The sequence below is a fragment of the Hemitrygon akajei genome, chromosome 19 (assembly GCF_048418815.1).
Source record: "Hemitrygon akajei chromosome 19, sHemAka1.3, whole genome shotgun sequence".
NCBI lineage: Eukaryota > Metazoa > Chordata > Chondrichthyes > Myliobatiformes > Dasyatidae > Hemitrygon > Hemitrygon akajei.
In genome coordinates this window covers 57124741-57145834 of record NC_133142.1, presented here as the reverse complement: position 1 = coordinate 57145834, position 21094 = coordinate 57124741, and the positions used below count along the sequence as shown (strand labels likewise).

The window sequence follows — 21094 nt, the reverse complement described above, 5'->3', positions numbered from 1 at the left end:
GTGGGGAGGGGCAAATGTACAAGGGAATTGCATAGGGAGCGATCCCTGTGGAAAGCAGTAAGTGGGGGGTGGGGGAGGGAAAGATGTGCTTGGTAGTGATCTCTCACTGGAGATGGCTGAAGTTTCGGAGAATTATGCGCTGCACGCAAAGGTTGGTGGGGTGGTAGGTGAGGACAAGTGGAACCCAATCCTTGGTGTGATGGCAGGAGGATGGTGTGAGGGCAAGTGTTCACAAAATGGAAGAGATACAGGTGAGAACAGCATTGATGGTGGAGGAAGGGAAGCCCCTTTCTTTGAAGGAGGTAATCTCATTAGTTAGAAACATAGAAAACCTGTAGCATAATACAGGCCCTTCGGCCCACTATTATTGTTTCTTTTTTTCCCTTTTTTTGCAGTTTGTTGCCTTTTGCACATTGGTTGTTTGTCCTGTTGGGTGCGGCCCTTCATTGTATATATTCTGTTTCTTGGAGTTACTGAGTATGCCCACGTGAAAATGAATCTTGGTTGTATATGGTGAAGTATATGTACTTTGACAATAAATTTACTTTGAACTTTGAAATTATAAACACAGCAGATTCTACAGATACTGGATATATCTGCAGAGTAAACACAATGCCGGAGGAATTCAACAGGTCAGGCAGCATCTATGGAGAGGAATAAACAGTCACTCGCTTTCAGGCTGAGACCCTTCTGATGTCTTGGCCTGAAATGCTGACTGTTTATTTCTCTCCATAGATGCTACCTGATCTGCTGAGTTCCTCCAGCATCTTGTGTAGGTTGGGGGTAAGTGGAGGCTCGCTGCTTTTCATTCCTCTCTGGCTCTTTGCAGATCCTTCTCAGGACAAGGTGGAAATTATAGATGAGAAGAAGGTGATCGTGCCGCAGGGTAAACCCAAGAAGGTGAAGCTGGCCAAAAATTCCAGCTTTAGCCAGAGTGAGTACGTCATCTACCAGGAAAGCCAGGCACGCCTTCGTTACCTGGTGCAGGTGCGGTACTGAGAGCTCTTTCCACCAGCCTCCCAGAAACATTCAAGTTGAAGGAGCCAGAGCAAGCTTGCTTTCTTTTATTGGGACAGCTTTTGAACGTACACATTTAACCACTGTTGCTGTTCTGCTTTGCAGGTACTAAAGGGTGGAATGAGATCCCATGTGCAGGTGGGACCTATCACATTGGTGATGGGGCTGAGCACTAAGAATGGGTTCTTTCTTGTCACCAAGTACAGGCCTGTTCATCTGGGCCGGTTTATACTTCATTTGCCTGGACAGTCCCATTTCAATCCAGATAGGTTGATAGCACCTGGGTGATGTTGTGTTGGGTTAATGTTGGCACTGATGGTCTAGGAGCTTCTAACCCAGCCACGTTGGGGCTTGTGCAATGGGCAGCACTGACAGATGTCTTCCTTGGCCCTTCCTCATTGTAAACTGACAGTTTCTGCTCCTAGAACTTTACCAAGGATATTCACTGACCAGCATCCACTGGACAGGCTGAGAAACTCAGTGAGTTAGAATCTAAACCTCCCCCACCCTCTCCCTGAGAAACTCAGTGAGTTAGAATCTAAACCTCCCCCACCCCCTCCCTGAGAAACTCAGTGAGCTGATCTGGGTTTAAGTCCGAACACCACACTCTCCCTACATCCTCTCTCCAGGCTAACTGAGTACTTCACTTGATTGCTAAGTTGGACAGCATTAGCATCCAGACCATCTCCAAACCCCAGAGTTGTTTGGGAATTCTGCCCCCAAGGCACATCGGTTAGTTTGAATAGATCCGCTGATCCCAGTGGTAGACACTGGAAAAGCTGGAATCTGGGGAAGAAGTCAAACTGCTGCCAGTTGAGGAAAAGGGTCTCGACCACAAGTGTGAGCTGGTACATTTCCCACCGCAGGTGTTGCATTGCCGTTTGTTTGTCTCCAGTCATGGGTTCCTCAGGAGCCCTTCATCAACGTAAACACTTTAACTCTCACACAGCCAATGTAAGTACTTTCACGGCTGGTTTGTTCCCCATCAGCACACCAGCCTCTTGTTGAATGTCTGAGAAATTTATTTCCAATATTTTACCTTCCTTTGTGCTTGGAGACCACCAGCAGACTGACATTAGGGCATTCCCTTTGTCCTTGGAGACTGACACTGGAGTAGGAGATATAAGGTGAGTTCTCCCAGGTTTCCGGCTACAGACGGACATGGTTTGATTCTGGTTTCATTGTATCTAATTAATAGTCTGTGGACCTTCCTCGATACCCCACCTCTTTTCCAAGCATCTCGCATTTCTCCCCATTATATTGAGAGTGAGTGGCATGAGACTGACTGGCAGAAATGGAAGTTGAGTAATGTGTGTTGCTAGCTGACCTTTGAACTGGGGTTAGCTAGGGTGGAGGACGCTGACTTGATAGTTCTGTTGGGGGTGCAAGCGATTATAAGCCCTAGGTTGGCCATGGTGTCGGGACCCTGTACTCTGCACAAGACAGCTCCTCCCTAGTCAGGAATATGGGGCAGGAAGGCTGTCTGTGGCAACCTTGGATGGTTGACCCCATGTTGGTGGGTCTCACTGTGGAGTACTCTGCACCTGTATTTCAACCTATTGCTAGGTGCAAGATTTCCTCTATTGGGATGTTGCACTCTATAGATGGTCCTGTAATTAGTCTCTCTTAATGTTGACTGCAAGCTTCTGATGTATCTGCACTATTAAAGCATTCTCTTGTTCAAGCTGGTGAATCATCTCGCAGTGAAAGTCTATCATTGTTTTTGGTGTTCCTTTTACTAGTCCTCAGTGCCCTCCACTCACAAGGCTGCTTTCTGTCCTTCCTAACAATATGCCCTTCCTTCATATGTAACACTACACAGGTCTCTTCTCTCTGCCTGCCACGAGAGAAAATCTGCAGATGCTGGAAATTCAAGCGGCACACACAAAATGCTGGAGGAACTCAGCAGGCCGGACAGCATCGCATCGATGGAAAATAGTGTAGTCAATGTTTCAGGCTGAACCCCTTCAGCAGCTGGAGATCTGACTCCTCATCTTTTTGTCCCAGTCCTGTTGAAGGGTCTCGGCCTGAAACGTTGACTGTTCTGTTTTCCATTGATGCTGCCTGGCTGGCTGAGTTCCTCCGGCATTTTATGTGTGTCTCCCTCTCTACTTGTCTCTTTCTTAGTCACTCCCTTAGCTGTCCTTTACCTCCTTGTTTACTTCCTCTCTACCCTGATCCCTCACTTACACTGCCCTCAGTCCCTCCCCACTCTGTGTGTCACCGCAGCCTCTGTCCACACTCAGTGACAGTCTCAGTAAAAGCTAAGGGTGAGACAGTGTAACCAGCTCTTACCTCAGCCTCTAGAACAGGGCTTCCAAACCTTTTTCATGCCAGGTTGGGAACCCCTACTCTGGAGGGTCCAATCCTCTGGCTTAAAGCCCGTACACATACCCCACACCCAAATGCTGAAGGATCCCCCCCCCCCCCCCGAAGATGTGTTGTTAATCAGAGGCCCTGCCTTTGCTCTCAACCTGCTGTGCGATTCCATGAAGAGCAGCGATTGCTTCCAATAAATATCCTTCAGACAGATTGCAGTATATGCTCCTCGCCCAGTTCTGAGAATTTGCTGTTTTAAAACTCCTGTCATGTCTCCTGCACTCAGTGGCTAGGAGCACCTCAGAATCCTGAAGCCAGGACAAGTTCCATATGCACACAGGTTCTGCCATTCTTACCTTGACCTGGACTACCCACAACTCCTGCTGCATGTAAGCCCTGAGCTGTGCACTCCTGATATCTCTGACCTATGGTGGGTCAGCCAGATAGGACCTTTCCACCTGGGATCCCTGTCCCCGGCCAGAGGTAACATTCATCATACTCAGCGAGCTTCTGGCGTCTTCCAGCTGAGTGGGTCCGTGGTCCAAAGGCTCACATGTCGGAGAACCTCAGAGCCCACGCACGGTTCGGAATCTCGCCAGGGAGTATGGGGAGGATAGACATGCATGGATCATGTTCAGCCATGTTCACTACAGATCAGATCAACATTCCCTCTCAAGATGAAACAATCCTGGAAATAAAGGACAATGCACGATGCATGTCTGGTGCTCTATCCTTTATAAGGGAGTCCCTCACATCATTCACGTTAACTGCTTCTAGGCATGCAGCTTACAGTTGTACAAGACATTGATGAGGCCACATTTGAAATATTGTGTTCAGTTTTGTAGACCCTTTCATAGCAATGAGGAAATTAATCTGAGTGCAGAAAAGATTTAGGAGGACATTGTCAGTACTCGAGCGACTGAGTTATGGAGGGAAGTTGAACAGACTAGGGCTTTATTAATTGGAGCACAGGAGCCTGAGGGGCATCAACAGAGTGAATGCACTGTCCTTTCCCCGGGTTTGGGGAACCAAAAACTAAAGGTTGAGAAAAGAGAGATTTTGTAGGAGTGCGAGGGCAACTTTGAACCCAGAGCACAGTCTGTATATGGAATGAGCTGCTAGTACAAGTGTTTGAGGAAAGTACATAACAACGTCTGAGCAGATACATGGATAGGAAAGGTTTAGGGATATGGGCCAAAGTCAGCAAATGGAGACACGAGGAAATCTGCAGATGCTGGAAATTCAAACAACACACACAAAATGCTGGTGGAACGCAGCAGGTCAGGCAGCATCTATAGGGAGAAGCGCTGTCGAAGTTTCGGGCCGAGACCCTTTTTCAGGACTAACTGAAAGGAAAGATAGTAAGAGATTTGAAAGTAGGAGGGGGAGGGGGAAATGTGAAATGACTGGAGAAGACCGGAGGGGGTGGGGTGAAGCTGAGAGCCGGAAAGGTGATTGGCAAAAGGGATACAGAGCTGGAGAAGGGAAAGGATCATGGGACGGGAGGCCTAGGGAGAAAGAAAGGGGGAGGGGAGCACCAGAGGGAGATGGAGAACAGGCAGAGTGATGGGCAGAAAGAGAGGGAAAAAAAGGAGGGGGGAAAAACTAAATATATCAGGGATGGGGTAAGAAGGGGAGGAGGGGCATTAACGGAAGTTAGAGAAGTCAGTGTTCATGCCATCAGGTTGGAGGCTACCCAGCTGGTATATAAGGTATTGTTCCTCCAACCTGAGTGTGGCTTCATCTTGACAGTAGAGGAGGCCATGGATAAACATATCAGAATGGGAATGAGATGTGGAATTAAAATGTGTGGCCACTGGGAGATCCTGCTTTCTCTGGCGGACAGAGCGTAGGTGTTCAGCGAAACGGTCTCCCAGTCTGCGTCGGGTCTCACCAATATATAAAAGGCCACACCGGGAGCACTGGACACAGTATACCACACCAGCCGACTCACAGGTGAAGTGTCGCCTCACCTGGAAGGACTGTCTGGGGCCCTGAATGGTGGTGAGGGAGGAAGTGTAAGGGCAGGTGTAGCACTTGTTCCGCTTACAAGGATAAGTGCCAGGAGGAAGATCGGTGGGAAGGGATGGGGTGGAATCGAATGGACAAGGGAGTCGCGTAGGGAGCGATCCCTGCAAAAAGCAGAAAGAGTGGGGGAGGGAAAGATGAGCTGGGTAGTGGAATCCCATTGGAGGTGGCAGAAGTTACGGAGAATTATACGTTGGACCCGGAGGCTGGTAGGGTGGTAGGTGAAGACAAGGGGAACCCTATCCCGAGTGGGGTGGCGAGCAGATGGGGTGAGAGCAGATGTGCAGAAAATGGGAGAAATGCGTTTGAGAGCGGAGTTGATGGTGGAAGAAGGGAAGCCCCTTTGTTTAAAAAAGGAAGACATCTCCTTCGTCCTGGAATTAAAAACCTCATCCTGAGAGCAGATGCAGCGGAGACGGAGGAATTGTGAGAAAGGGATAGCATTTTTGCAAGAGACAGGATGGGAAGAGGAATACTCCAGGTAGCTGTGAGAGTCTGTAGGCTTATAGTAGATATCAGTAGATAAGCCATCTCCAGAGATGGAGACAGAAAGATCAAAAAAGGGGAGGGAGGTGGCAGGAATGGATCAGGTAAATTTGAGGGCAGGGTGAAAGTTGGAGGCAAAGTTAATGAAGTCAACGAGCTCAGCATGCATGCAGGAGGCAGCGCCAATACAGTCGTTGATGTAGCGAAGGAAAAGAGGGGGACGGATACCCGTATAGACTTGGAACATGGACTGTTCCACAAAGCCAACAAAAAGGCAGGCATAACTGGGACCCATGCGGGTACCCATGGCTACACCTTTGGTTTGGAGAAAGTGGGAGGAGCCAAAGGAGAAATTATTGAGAGTAAGAACTAATTCCGCTAGACGGAGGAGATTGGTGGTAGAGGGGAATTGGTTGGGTCTGGAATCCAAAAAGAAGCGGAGAGCTTTGAGACCTTCCTGGTGGGGGATGGAGGTATATAGGGACTGGACGTCCATGGTAAAAATAAGGCGGTGGGGGCCAGGGAACTTAAAATCATTGAAAAAATTCAGTGTGAGAAATGTCACGAACATAGGTGGGAAGAGATTGAACAAGGGGGGATAAAACAGTGTCAAGGTATGCAGAAATGAGTTCAGTGGGGCAGGAGCAAGCTGAGACAATGGGTCTACCTGGACAGGCAGGTTTGTGGATCTTGGGTAGGAGGTAGAAATGGGAAGTGCGGGGTGTGGGAACTATGAGGTTGGTGGCAGTGGATGGGAGATCCCCAGAGCTGATAAGGTTGGTGATGGTATGGGAGACAGTGGCCTGGTGCTCCTTAGTGGGGTCATGATCAAGGGGTAAATAAGAGGAGGTATCAGAGAGTTGTCGCTGTGCCTTGGCCAGGTAGAGGTCAGTACGCCAGACAACAACAGCTCCCCCCTTATCAATGGGTTTTATAGTGAGGTTGGGATTGATGCGGAGGGAGCAGAGAGCAGAGCGTTTGGAAGGAGTGAGGTTGGAATTGGAACAGGGTGGGGTGAAGTCGAGATGGTTGATGTCCCGTCGACAATTAGCAATAAAGAGATCCAGAGCAGGCAGAAGACCAGAGTGGGGTGTCCATGAAGAGGAGGAGGGTTGAAGACGGGAGAAGGAGTCATCGGTGGGGGTAGGAGAGTCCTTGCCAAAGAAGTAAGGTTGGAGATGGAGCCGGCAGAATAAGAGTTCGGCATCATGGCGTACGCGGAACTCGCTGAGGTGTGGGCGAAGGGGGACAAAGCTGAGGCCCTTACTGAGGACAGAGCGCTCTGCCTCAGAGAGTTGAAGGTTGGAGGGAATGGTAAAGACCCGGCACGGATGAGAGATGGGATCAGAGGGGGGAGTGAGGCTGGTGGTCCCTCTCCCCCTCTTTCTGCTTTCCGCAGGGATCGCTCCCTACGCAACTCCCTTGTCCACTCGTCCCCCCCATCCCTTCCCACCGATCTCCCTCCTGGCACTTATCCTTGTAAACGGAACAAGTGCTACACCTGCCCTTACACTTCCTCCCTCACCACCATTCAGGGCCCCAGACAGTCCTTCCAGGTGAGGCAACACTTCACCTGTGAGTCGGCTGGTGTGGTATACTGTGTCCGGTGCTCCCGGTGTGGCCTTTTATATATTGGTGAGACCCGACGCAGACTGGGAGACCGTTTCGCTGAACACCTACGCTCTGTCCGCCAGAGAAAGCAGGATCTCCCAGTGGCCACACATTTTAATTCCACGTCCCATTCCCATTCTGATATGTCTATCCATGGCCTCCTCTACTGTCAAGATGAAGCCACACTCAGGTTGGAGGAACAACACCTTATATTCCATCTGGGTAGCCTCCAACCTGATGGCATGAACATTGACTTCTCTAACTTCCATTAATGACCCCCTCCCCTTCTTACCCCATCCCTGATATATTTAGTTTTTTCTCCCCTCCTTTTTTTTCCCTCTCTTTCTGCCCATCACTGCCTGTTCTCCATCTCCCTCTGGAGCTCCCCTCTCCTTTTCTTTCTCCCTAGGCCTCCCATCCCATGATCCTTTCCCTTCTCCAGCTCTGTATCCCTTTTGCCAATCACCTTTCCGGCTCTCAGCTTCACCCCACCCCCTCCAGTCTTCTATCATTTCGCATTTTCCCCTCCCCCCCCACTACTTTCAAATCTCTTACTATCTTTTCTTTCAGTTAGTCCTGACGAAGGGTCTCTGTCCGAAACGTTGACAGTGCTTCTCCCTATAGATGCTGCCTGGCCTGCTGTGTTCCACCAGCATTTTGTGTCAGCAAATGGAACTAGCTGAAGTGGGCATCTTGGGCAGTATGGGCCAGTTGTGCATGCTTCCATGCTATTTGACTCTACAGCTGAGTCAAACAGGCTTCTACTGAGTTATATATAATTTTCAAACACCTAAATCTTCACAGCAACACTCTGGACACATCAGATTGAATGTTAATCACCTCTGTCTCTGAGCTGCATTCATGCAAATGCAGGCATCTCAAGTCAGTGGAGTGTTTCGTGGTTTGCAATCGGCCCCTGTCTGCAGCTCCAGGAAGACCAGTGTTCTGAGTTGCATTTAAACTCAATCTACAATCCATATTCAGATCTGAAGACTGGCTGCTGTTGAGATTAATATTTGCCATATTCCATATCTCTAGAATACACCCTAACAGTACGTATCAGTGTTGGCAGGAGCAGTGTCCAGAAATCCCTCACCTCACCTCATCAGAAACAGTCACACTTAGAAATAGTTTTTAAAAATTTTTCACTCTGAAAACCACGTTTTAATTAATAGTCGGTATGTTACAGACAACACTAGGAAAAGTTGCTATTCTTTAAAATGCAACTTGAAAGAACTGTGATGGAGTTCCCAGTGGGGGTGGGGTGGTAAAGTACGTGACTTACACTGTCATGTCCTCTCATTGCTGCTGTGAAGGAGCCCTGTCTTATCCTGTGTACTTGTCCTTCATTGTTATCATCTGAATACTCTTGCACCTGAATTTCTGACTAACACATGCACTTGGAACAGTTTCTTTCCCCCTTTCATTCTGCATTCCTAGATACCTATTCATTAAGCGTCCCTGTCTGTACATCTGGAGAAAACTGACACTCTGACAGCTGGAACAGCAGAGTGGAATAGCTCACAGCACAAAAGACCTGGGTCTAATCTATTGGACCTGCTCTTGTCAAATTTTCATGGTCCTTCTGTGACCACATACTCCATGTTCCTCCCAGTTCCAAAGGTCTGTGAGTTAGCAGGTAATTCGACCACCATGAACAGCTCCTAGTGTCTGAGTAGCAGAAGATGGGGCTGGGGGAGTGTTAATGAGCAGGAAGAATATTGGGATTAGTGCAGGATTGGAGTCAATGGGTAGTTGATGAACATTGTGGACAATGGCCAAGATGAGCTTGATTCTGTGCTGCATCTCTCCTGTAGCCCCTGACCCTTAAACTTTGCACTGAATAATACTCCTGTGATCAGTCATCTCATTCCCAAACTGGTTGGAACAAATTCTGTAGATGTCCTCTCCCTGCTTCCTCATGGTGAAGATATATCTCACTCCTTTGTATCCCAATCTAACTAGTAAGGAGTAGAGACCATTCTGCTTAACATTAGTGGTGGGAAAGGTAGTGGAATAATTCCTAATGAAGAGGTTAGAAGAACGTTTAGAAACAAATGAATAGCCCACATGAATACCAAAAATAAAGATCTGGCTTGCTCAACCTTATTGATTTTTTCAGTAGGTTATAGGGCAGACAATCAAAGTGCAACACATATAATTCATTTAGATCTCCAAAGGGCGTTTGATTAGGAGTCCCATAGATCAGCAAGTGAGGTTGGAGAAAGTAGCACTGGGAAATGTCACCCATTAGGTTACTTTCTGGCTTCAGGAGAGAAAACAGGAGGAAAGGGTGGTGTGTGAGGGTGTGTGGGTGGTGTTTCAAAGAGACCACACTGCTCTTCACAAACAATTTAGTCCCTGGAAACAAAAATACAGTCCCTACGTCTGCAAACTGTGGGAAATGCTCAATAATAAACTTGCACAATTATTTGTCAATGAAGTCCAAGGCAAATGAAGGATGAGCACTCTGGTAGCAAGAATAGGGGTGGTTAATTTATACTTCAATAGATAGGGTAGAAGAACAAGAATATTTCAATCTTGAATTAAAAATGCATGAATTCCCACGGCGGAAATGGTTAAGCCAAGGGGGCATAATTTTAAGGTGATTGGAGGAAAGGATAAGGCATATGTCAGAGGTAAGTACACAAAGAGTGGTGGGTGTGTGGATCGCCCTGCTGGGGGTGACGGTAGAGAGAGAGATACATGACGGGCATTTAAGAAACACTTAGATAGCCACATGGATGGTACAAAAATGTTGGGCCATGTAGGAGGGAAGCATTAGATTGCTCTTAGAGTAGGTTAAAAAATTAGCACAACATTATGGGCCAAAGGCCCTGTACTGTGTTGTAATGATCTGTCTTCTTATGTCTAATCACAAAAAGTTGTGCCACATGTTCACAAGATCATAAAGAAAGCAGACAAACAGCAGGATTCATTTCCAGAGGGACATAATGGAAAAGTTGGGAACTAATGCTAAAGCTGTACCATGTCTTGTTTGAGATACACTTGGAGTCCTGGTCATTATATTATGGGAAGGGTGTAGAGGGACTAGAGAGCGGGTACAGAAATGATGCAAGAATGTGAGGGAATAGATGCCAGGATGGCACGTTGAGAGTTGGGAAGGCTGAGGGATGACCTGACAGGGTTTTAGAATTATGGTATTTTCTCAGAGAGGATGCAGTGGGATGAGTATAACCAGAGGTATCAATATCGGATGAGAATGTGGAACTGGCTGGAACAAATTAGGGAGTAGAGAGTTCCACTGATGGGTTTAGCAAAGGAGGCTGGGGTGAAGCCAGCACGGACAGCTTGGACCAAATGATTCCTCACTGGGCTGAGCATCTTGTATAATCCTAACTCACCCTTGCCCACAGGACCAACTGCAAAGCTCTATATATAAACACACACACACACACACACACATTCACACACACATATACTCACACACACTCACTCACACTCACACATACTCACACACAATCACTCACACACACATACTCACACACAATCACTCACACAGTCACTCACTCACACACACTCTCACACACTCACTCACACACACACTCACTGACACACACTTTCTCTCACACACACAAACAGTCACACACACTCTCTCATGCACAGACACTTACTGACACTCTCTCACACACACATTCACACTCCCACACACTTACATTCACACTCACACTCACACACACCTCTCCACCACTCTTCTTGTTGAAATATTTAACATCTAAGTCTGCTTTTCTTTCCCACTTTCCCACTCCAGTTGATGCTGCCAGCGAGGCCTTCAGCCCTCGAGCCCTCGAGCCACTCCACTTGCACACACTGAGTATATTCTGATGCAAGGAAAGATGGCCAAAACTGAAATTCCTTTTCCATCTTCAGCTCCTCCTTTTTGGGCTAGTGAAAGAATTCACATCATCCAGATATCCTTTAACATTAAACTGGCAACTAGCACAAAAGGTTTATGATTCATTGCAGATTACAACTACCTATTTGCACATAATCCACTAGCAACAGGTGTGTGAAAGGGCAGTATCCTCAAAGTGTTGGAGAAACACAGCAGGTCGGGCAGCATCGATGGAGAGGAGTAAACTGTCGACACTTTGGGCCACGACCCTTCATCAGGCCTGGAAAGGAAGTGGGAAGAAACCAGAATAAGAGTGGTGGGGGCAGGGGGTAGGGAAGTAACACAATCTGGCAAGTGATGGGTGAGACCAGGTGAGTGGGGGGGGGAGATGAAGTGAAAATCTGAAAGGTGATAGGTGAAGAGGTAAAGGGCCAAAAAGGAAGGAATCTGATAGGAGAGGAGAGTTCTCCATGAGAGAAGAGGTGCACCAGAGGGAGGTGATGGGCAGGTGAGAAGAAGAGAAGGGGTAAGATGTGTGACAGGGACAGTGTTTGTGTTTGTAGAGGGTCACTGATGTGATGCAGCAGTGGTCCAGTGGATATTATGAACGTGATTATACCCTGGAACAAAACTCCCAAGAATAATGGTGATGAGCTACCAGAATTTCAGCAAGATGACAGTAAATTAACACAACCCTAGCGTGTACTCTGTACATGGGAGCGAGGGACTCTTGATAGAGGGTCCTCATCCTCTTACACCCAGCGCCGCGTACCAGTTACAGAGTTGAAAAGGTAAGCTCTTCCGGTGCCTGGAAGGAAATATTTCATTCAGTGATATGTAAACATGGTCATTTGTAAAGTTAGATTTAATTCACTATCCTCCTCAAGCTGGGTTTTAGTTGCTTGCCCCAAACCCATACCTTTCATCTTTGGAACATTAACTCCTAGGTTATTTAAAATCTCCTGTCCTCCATCCCTGTTCCTCTACATGTTCAGAATTAATGAAATTGCCAATATCTTCTATTTTTCATGTATATAAAGCTGTGTAATTTCCCTTTCAAGGGAACTTGGACAAGTACGTGGATAAGAAAGATCGTAAGGGACATAGGGCAAAAGCAGTCAAATAGGACTTACCTAAATGGGATCATTGGTTGACACGGATCAGTTGGGTCGAAGGGCATGTTTGCAGGCTCTCTGACTCTGATTAATTGACTGTTTGTCAGCTGCGGGTTGCCCCAGTGCTGAATTAACAACAGTCTACCCACAGAGAAAGCCAGAAGAATAAGGACGGTGCATGCAGATGAACAAGCACAGTTGGCGGCTCTGTGCCTTCATCTCTCCGACTCCCAGGTAAACAATTCAAGGGTGTGCCCAAAGTCTCCACGAAGAAATGCAACATCCCCACAGACTCATAAAAATCTCAGACCCATAGCAAAGTGCAGAAGGAGAGGCTGGATTGCTATCAACATAAATCCATTCTTGGTAACTTACTCTCCCCTCCCCACAGCCCACCCAACTCCCATCTCCAAATCTGCCCATACCCCACTCTCTCCTCAGCCAATTGCCCTCCCCTGCACTTTGTCCATCAGGCACATAGCATCATATAAACAGCATTCACAATAAAAACAAATTAAACATAAACTACACAATTCTCACAAGGAAAAGCACCATCCCATCCACCACCATTCATATGGACTGTGTATCGCCTAACCCTCAGCTCCCCATTATTCTAACACAACCAGCAAACCAACTCTTTCTACATTGAATAGCCACCTCTTTCCTCCATCTCGGCAATCAGCCCCTCCCTTCCAGCTGATGGCCCTGTAACCTTTCATCTATATTGTGTCTCATCTGTCACCAACTATTCACACTAACCTCACACCACTTCACTCCCCATCACCACACGTATACAAGATGCTAATTCACCTCACTTACACAATGATGCTGTCATCATCATCATCAGGTACCAGGCCCAGTTTGAGCTTTGACTGCCATGGCCCACACACTCCTGTTTCGGGTCAAGTGGATCAATTCATTGGTATTTATTTCCAGTTCTCTGGCTGCTGTCTCCATCATCATTTGTCTTCGTCTTCCTCTTGCTTTCTTCCCTTCAATCTTTCCCATAAATACCGTGCATTCTAACTCCTCTTTCCTAATCACATGTCCAATGAAGTTACATTGGCTTTTCATGATCTCATACATTATTTCTCTTTTTGTGCTTGTTCTGTTCATGAGGTCCTCGTTAGATATTAGTTTCATCCATGAAATTCTTTGCATCCTCCTCAAAACCACATCTCTGCTGCTTCAATTCATTTCCTCACGTTACTAGATATTGTCCAACTTTCTGAGCCATATAACATAACAATGATACTGTACCCATTTAACTGAGACAGCATTACTCCATCCAAACCCACATGCCTCAATGGACGAATCACCCAGTTTTGCTCCGGCTCTTCTTTACAGAAGCCAATAATTTCTGATGTTGTGCCAAGCTTTTAACCTATTCTGCGATCAATCTAACCCTTCCCTCCTGCATAACCCTCCATTTTCCTATCATTGTAAGAGGTTCTGAAATGCCCCTAATGTATCTACTTCTGCCACCACCCCGGCAGCACTCTGTATACAAAGCTGTCTCTAACACCCCTCCCCCCATACTTCCCTCCAGTCTCCTTAAAATGGTGACCCCTCACATTAACTATTTCCACCCGTCAGTCATCGATCCAGAGAGTGCAAGGGAACCAACTCCAGACTTACGTGCATCGATCGCTCGACCATCAAACTGCTGTGGGAACAAAGAGCAACAAATAATCGATGAATTGTCTCTGCTGCACCCACCTCCCTCGGTATTTCACTACAGAGATCCGAGGAACAGCTGTGCAGATGTTTCCTAAACGTCACAGTAAACTGAAGCATCTGGGGTCAATTCATTCCAAGCTGATGCAGAACAATTTAGTAATATCACAATAAAAGTTAATAGACCACAGCAAGAGTTGATTTATTAACAATTGTTAATTGTGAACTAGACAATTTACAAGAAAAAGGATGCTGCTGGGATCTGAGGACCGGAGTTATAGGGGAGAAGTTGAATAGGTTAGGATTTTATTCCCTGGAGCATTGGAGAATGAGGGGAGATAGGAGAAAGATATACAAACTTATGAGGGGTATAGATAGGGTAAACGCTAGTCGGCTTTTTCCACTGAGGACAGGCATGACAAGAACTAGAGGTCACAGGTTAAGGATGAAAGGTGAAATGTTTAAGGGGAACCTGGGGCTGAACTTCTTTACACAGAGGGTGGTGAAAGTGTTGAACGAGCTGCCAATACAACTGGTGGGTGCAGGCTCAGTTTTAGCATTTAAGAGACATTTGGATGTGGTTGGGATTAAGCAGAATCATAGTACAGCACAAAGTAGATGGACCAAAAGGCCTCTTTCTGTGCTGCAGTGCTCTGCGACTCTAGACATCACTTCAAATCTTGGATGCAGAGACAAACAGACCACATATAAACTGAAAGGGACAGAGAGAGGGAGAGGGGATGGGAAGAGAAAGAAAGCGAGAAATTGAGAGAGGAAGAGGCAATGCTTGCAGTAAATGATGACAGAACAATAACAGAGAAGGAGAGGTGGCAGTAAGGTATGCACCTGTATGCCAGTGGAAGTGGTGGATGTGGATTCAATTTTGACATTTAAGAAAAATTTGGGTAAGTACATGGATGGGAGGGTGTGGAGGGCCATGGTTCAGGTGTGGGTAGATGGATCTAGGCAGAACAACAGCTTGACTTGGACTCTATGAGCTCAAGAGCCTGTTTCTGTGCGGTAATGCTCTACGACCTGTCTAGGTGCAATGAAATCCCGCAGCAGCAACACAGGCACATTGCATCATATACAGTAAGCAGCATCCACAAGGAAAACAGGTTGCAGTAAACACAACTTCAACAAGTAATACAATTAGAAGAAAAAAAGTCAATTTTAGTACAAAGTGATCAAAGTGGTCATCTTATTACTATTCTGCAGTGATGAGGGTTGTGCCAGTTGGTTCAATGAATAAACCCAGAGAGGAGCACAGTTAGCAACAGAGGCAGAAACACATCCCATGTTCAAGGTGGGACAGAGAGAGAGGCGTGCAATGATGAAAAGGCAGGAGGAAGGGGAGACAAATTTCCCAGCAGGGAATGTTACCTCTTTCCATACACATACCCATTCATACACACTTACAGAGACACACAAATGTACTATTAAACACTACACACTTGTACATAGTCACAGAAACACACACTATTGTATACACATTCTCACACAGATATACTTTAATGTAGACTCACAAACTCAGAAACACAAACATCAATATCCACATATTCACAGACACTAATATAAACTGATAAATATACAGTATTTTCTTACACACATTTGGATAGACAAACATACATCCTCACAGTTACAGACATATACACTCCTTCACATGCAAACCGACTCAGCTATGCTTATAAGCAGTCAGAATTCGTAGTCCATATTGGTCCCTCGATAGGCTGACTAGAAGAGAGGCCATACTCGATCTGGTACTAGGCAATGAACCTAGTCAGGTGACAGATCTCTGGATGGGTGAGCATTTCAGAGACACTGACCACAACTCTCTGACTTTTACCACAGCCTTGAAGAGGGATAGGAGCAGATGGTATGGGAAAGCATTTAGTTGTGGAGGGGCATTATGATGATATTAGGCAGGAACTTGGGAGCATAAATTGGGATTGGATATACTCAGGAAAACATGGAGGTTGTTTAGGAAGTACTTCTGGATAAGTTTGTCCCATTGAGGCAGGGAAAGGATGGCAGGGTGAAGGAAGTGGACACGAGAAGTGGAACATCTGGTCAAGAGGAAGAAAGGAGTTTACTTAAAGTTCAGGAGTCAGGTCTCTTGAGAGTTTTAAGGTATCCAGGAAAGAGCTTAAGAATAGACTTAGTAGAGCTAGGAGGGACATAAAAAGGTGTTGGTGAGTAGGATTAAGAATTAAGGATAACCCCAAGGAAGTCTACAGGATGATGACTAGAGCGAAGGTAGGACTGATCAGGTATAAAAGAGGAAATGTAGAGTTAGAACAGGGGTAGGAGAGGTCCTTAATGAGTACTTTGCTTCAGTATTCACCAATGGGAGGAACCTTGATGAATGTGTGGATAGAGTAGTACAGCCTAATATGCTAGAACCTGTCAATATTAAGAAAGAGGATGTGCTGGAACTTTAGAAAGACAAGATAGGTAAGTTCCCGGGGCCACACAGGATTCGCCACGGATTACAACAATAAGTGAAGGAAGAGATTTTGGCAATGATCTTTGCAGGCTATTGGAGCAGTACCAGAAGATTGGAGAGTGGTAAGTGTTATTCTTTTGTTCAAGGAAGATAATAGAGATAACCCTGGGAATTATAGACCAGCGAGCCTTACATCAGTGGTGAGCGAACTATTGGAGAGGATTCTTAGAGACAGGATTTACGAATCTTTAGATAAATTCAGTCTGATGAGGGATATGGGGAACAGGTCATACTTCACAAGCCTGATTAATTTTTTTGAGAAACTTACAAAACAAATAGATGAAGGAAGAGCAGTGGTACTTGGAACAATATGGTGCCATTGTCCAATGGTGACGTCCTGCAGACAATTCACTAAACTATTTCTTCTTTCAAAAAATAATTCTACTACTAAACTGCATGAGATTGGAGTTATGTTTACACCTTGATGGTGTGCTTTTGGGCCAGTTGAATATCTGGTGTTTTGCTGCTTCCGAGGGAGTTCGGTGAGGTTGGGAGCAGAGTGTATGGCCAGGAGACCTAGAGGCCATGATCGGCTCTGTTGCTTCTCTCTGATTGAAGTGCCCAGCGAGGTTGAAGACAAGGAATACGAGAATGGAGGGTGTTCAGCGCCGCCTGCATGTGTTTGACTGGTCTTCCTCTACCGGCTTTCAGAGGGAAGTGGAGAAGCCTGGCTTTAATGTTGCAAGGATCGATTGGCAAGGCTTGTGGCTGTGGACTTGTTTTGAGGGACTTTGAGGCTCATGTTGCATGTGTCTCTGGATTCTGGTTACTCTTTTTTGCTGCTGTTGAGTGATTTGATCTTCAGTAGTGACGGCAAATCAAGATTTGGTGAAGGCTGGCTCTGTGGCCTGCAGTCGGCTATTGACGTGGAGCTGAACTGAACTACACTGAACACTCCTGGACTCCTGGTTTGATGGTTGCTACTCTATGTGATGTTCACTTGCGCCTTGCCATTGGTATAATCTGTTCTTTTTCCTCACCTTGGTGGTTTCTTTGCACAGATTCCATTGTGTTTCTTTGTTTCATGGCTGCCCGTAGGAGGATAAATCTCAGAGTTATATTCAGTGTAAATAATTTGATAATAAATGTAGTTTGAATCTTTTTTGAATCTGTGGATGTAGTGTATATAGATTTTAGTAAGGTGTTTGAGAAGGTTCCTTATTGATGGCTCATGCAAGAGGCTTGGGATCCAGGGAAACTTGGCTGTGTGATTTCAGAATTGGCTTGCCCACAGAAGGCAGGGGATGGTAGTAGATGGAGTGTACTCTGCCCAGAGGTAGAGTGGTGTTCTGCAGGGATCTGTTCTGAGACTCCCACTTTATGATTTTTTATAAATTTCTTGGATGAAGAAGTGGAAGAATAGGTTAGCAAATGGCATGAAGGTTGGTTGTGTTGTGGACAGTGTGGAACGTTATTGTAGGTTACAGCAGGACATTGGGCTGAGCAGTGGCAGATGGAGTTCCGCCTGGAGAAGTGGGAAGTGATACACTTCGGGAGGTCGAACTTGAAGGCGGAGTACAAAGTTAACGGTAGGATTCTTAGCAGTGTCCAGGAACCAGAAGGATTTTGGGATCCACACCTATTAATCTGAAAAGTTGACATGCATATTGATAGCGTGATTAAGAAGGCAAATAACATGTTGGCCTTCTTTAGTCGGCAGATTGAACTCAAGAGCCAATCTATATAAAACTCTGGTTTTAAACTACACTTGAAATATTTCATTCACTTCTGGTCACCTCATAATAGGAAGGATGTGGAAGCTTTAGAGTGGGTGCAGAGATTTACCAAGATGCTGCCTGGATTAGAGGGCATGTCTAATGGGGACAGTCGAGCGAGCTTTGGAGTGAAGGAGGATGAGGGGTGACTTGCTAGAGGTGTACAAGATAGTAAGGGGCAAAGGGGCAAGGAGTGGACAGCCAGAGACTTTTTTTTTGCAGGGTGGAAATGGCTAATAATACAAGAAGGCAAAATTGTAAGGTGATTGGAGCAAAGTATGCGTGAGGGAAGTCAGAGGTAGTTCTTTTTAACATAGAGAGCAATGCACTGTCTAGGGTGGTGGTAGAGGTACATGAGGGACATTTAAAAAAACTCCTAGATAGGCACACAGATGAAAGAAAAATGGAGGGCTCTGTGGGAGGGAAGGGTAAGATTGGTCTTAGAGTAGGCTAAAAGGTCAGCACAGCATCTTGGGCTGAATGGCCTGTACTGCACTGTTGTATTTCTATGTTCTATGTGATCATCTCTTAAACACATTTTCACATTCATATGCACATTTCACATTCTCTTGCACACAGTCGCACTCTCATGCACACTCGCGCACTGTTGCATATACACCAAAACATATACACTTCCCTGTATACTCACAGGAAATTACCCCTGCACACAAGGCAAGGTTTCATCTGTCTATCATGGAAAATGAGATGCCTTCTATGTAGCACATGGTAACAAACGGAAACACACATTTAAACACAGGCACTTGCACACTCTACACAGTCTCAGGGACACATACATTCACAAACTCTCACCCTTGTCATTACATACACTCTCCCACACACTCCCCACACACACTCATACCCGCTCTCCCCACACGCTGTCCCTCCCACACGCTGTCCCTCCCACACGCTGTCCGTCTCACACACTGTCCGTCTCACACCCTGTCCCTCGCACACCATGTCCCTCCCACACGCTGTCCCTCCCACACCCCGTCCCTCCCACACCCTGTCCATCTCACACGCTGTCCCTCGCACACACTGTCCCTCTCACACACTGTCCCTCGCACACCATGTCCCTCCCACACCCCGTCCCCCCCACACCCTGTCCCTCCCACACCCTGTCCGTCTCACACCATGTCCCTCTCACACACTGTCCCTCGCACACCATGTCCCTCCCACACGCTGTCCCTCCCACACCCCGTCCCTCCCACACCCTGTCCCTCCCACACCCTGTCCGTCTCACACCATGTCCCTCCCACACGCTGTCCCTCGCACACACTGTCCCTCTCACACACTGTCCCTCGCACACCATGTCCCTCCCACACCCTGTCCCTCCCACACCCTGTCCCTCCCACACCCTGTCCGTCTCACACCATGTCCCTCCCACACGCTGTCCCTCCCACACCCTGTCCCTCTCACACCCTGTCCCTCTCACACTATGTCCCTCTCCCTTTGCTCACCGGGCCAAGTGGGCTTATTGCCACGAGCTCGTTGTCCGTGCTGTTCTTGGTTTCACTCCCCTTCTGTGCTTCTGCCTCAGGTGGCAGCCTGCAGCAAGAAGGAAAGGCAGACAGGTTATAAAGTGGAAGAGCAAGGGTGCCTCTTCTTCCCTCTTTCTTCTTGGATTTGAAATGTTTACCTGGAGAAGAACTGTGCTCGACCCAGGGTGCAGTGTGTTGTGGTGGTCAGAATTAGACAGTGCATTGGATACTGAGTAGTCCAGTTCCAATTCAGGTTTCAAGTTTCAGATATATTTATCAAATGCACATTGAAACATGCAGTAAAGTGTGTCATTTGCATTCACGGCAGACCCACAAGTGTCAGCAGAACAGCAACAAAACAAGCCCACTTCCTCCCCCACCCCACAAGCTTGCACAGTACCCCAATCCAGGGCAGGCCGACTTCAGACTCGGACTCACAGGCATTCCCCATCAGTCATGCAGAGATTCGCAGACCTTAATTTCTGGACATTTCGTCGATCCTCGGAATCAACCTCAAGACCTACTGATCCCCCTCAAACTCTGGTCTCGCTGATTCGGATAGCCAGAGAGTGATTCATTCTGACTTTGTTCAGATTGCATCACACTGGAAACGTCCTTCTGAAACCAGACTAGGTACCTCCGTGCACTCATTACGTTAGTGGACCGAATGCTTTCTCAGTGCCACACGCACATCAAATGGAATATCAAACACATATCAAGCTCCTTGGAGTTTAGAAGAATGAGGGGGGACCTCATAGAAACATCTCGAATGTTGAAAGGCATGGACAGAGTGGATGTGGCAAAGTTGTTTCCCATGGTGGGGGAGTCTAGTACGAGAGGACATGACTTGAAGATTGCAGGGCGCCCATTCAGAACAGAGATGCAAAATTTTTTTTTAGCCAGAGGGTGGTGAATCTATGGAATTTGTTGCCACAGGCGGCAGTGGAGGCCAAGTATTTGGGTGTATTTAAGGCAGAGATTGATAGGTATCTGAGTAGTCAGGGCATCAAAGGTTATGGTGAGAAGGCGGGGGAGTGGGACTAAATGGGAGAATGGATCAGCTCATGATGAAATGGCGGAGCAGACTCGACGGGCCGAATGGCTGACTTCTGCTCCTTTGTCATAAGGTCTTATGGAATCAACGTTCACAAAATGCACATCCCAATGCATACCAGCTGAGAGTGGAGCAGTGGAGAAGCCTCAGCAGAACCGTGATCACGTGGTCCTGGTGCCACCTGGAGGGATACTCTGCTGTCACAGGAACACCTGATGGACCATCGACACGA

At 46.8% G+C, this 21094-nt stretch overlaps 2 protein-coding genes across 2 annotated transcripts in view; one reads left to right on the top strand and one right to left on the bottom strand.

Annotated features, from left to right (window-relative positions):
• The window catches only part of parp3 (poly (ADP-ribose) polymerase family, member 3), a 37384-nt gene extending 34674 nt beyond the window's left edge, over positions 1 to 2710 (top strand). Inside the window, exon 11 of the mRNA XM_073072559.1 lies at positions 830 to 2710. Within this exon, the coding sequence (XP_072928660.1) occupies positions 830 to 999 (170 nt within the window). The 3' untranslated portion in view covers positions 1000 to 2710. The remainder of the gene's footprint in view (positions 1 to 829) is intronic.
• Positions 2711 to 8592: 5882 nt separating this feature from the next.
• Positions 8593 to 21094, bottom strand: part of LOC140741951 (cadherin-related family member 4-like) — a 32495-nt gene continuing 19993 nt past the window's right edge. Inside the window, exons 7-9 of the mRNA XM_073072560.1 lie at positions 19788 to 19875; positions 14071 to 14098; positions 8593 to 12125 (exon numbers count right to left, since the gene is read on the bottom strand). Of these exons, the coding sequence (XP_072928661.1) occupies positions 12070 to 12125; positions 14071 to 14098; positions 19788 to 19875 (172 nt within the window). The 3' untranslated portion in view covers positions 8593 to 12069. The remainder of the gene's footprint in view (positions 12126 to 14070; positions 14099 to 19787; positions 19876 to 21094) is intronic.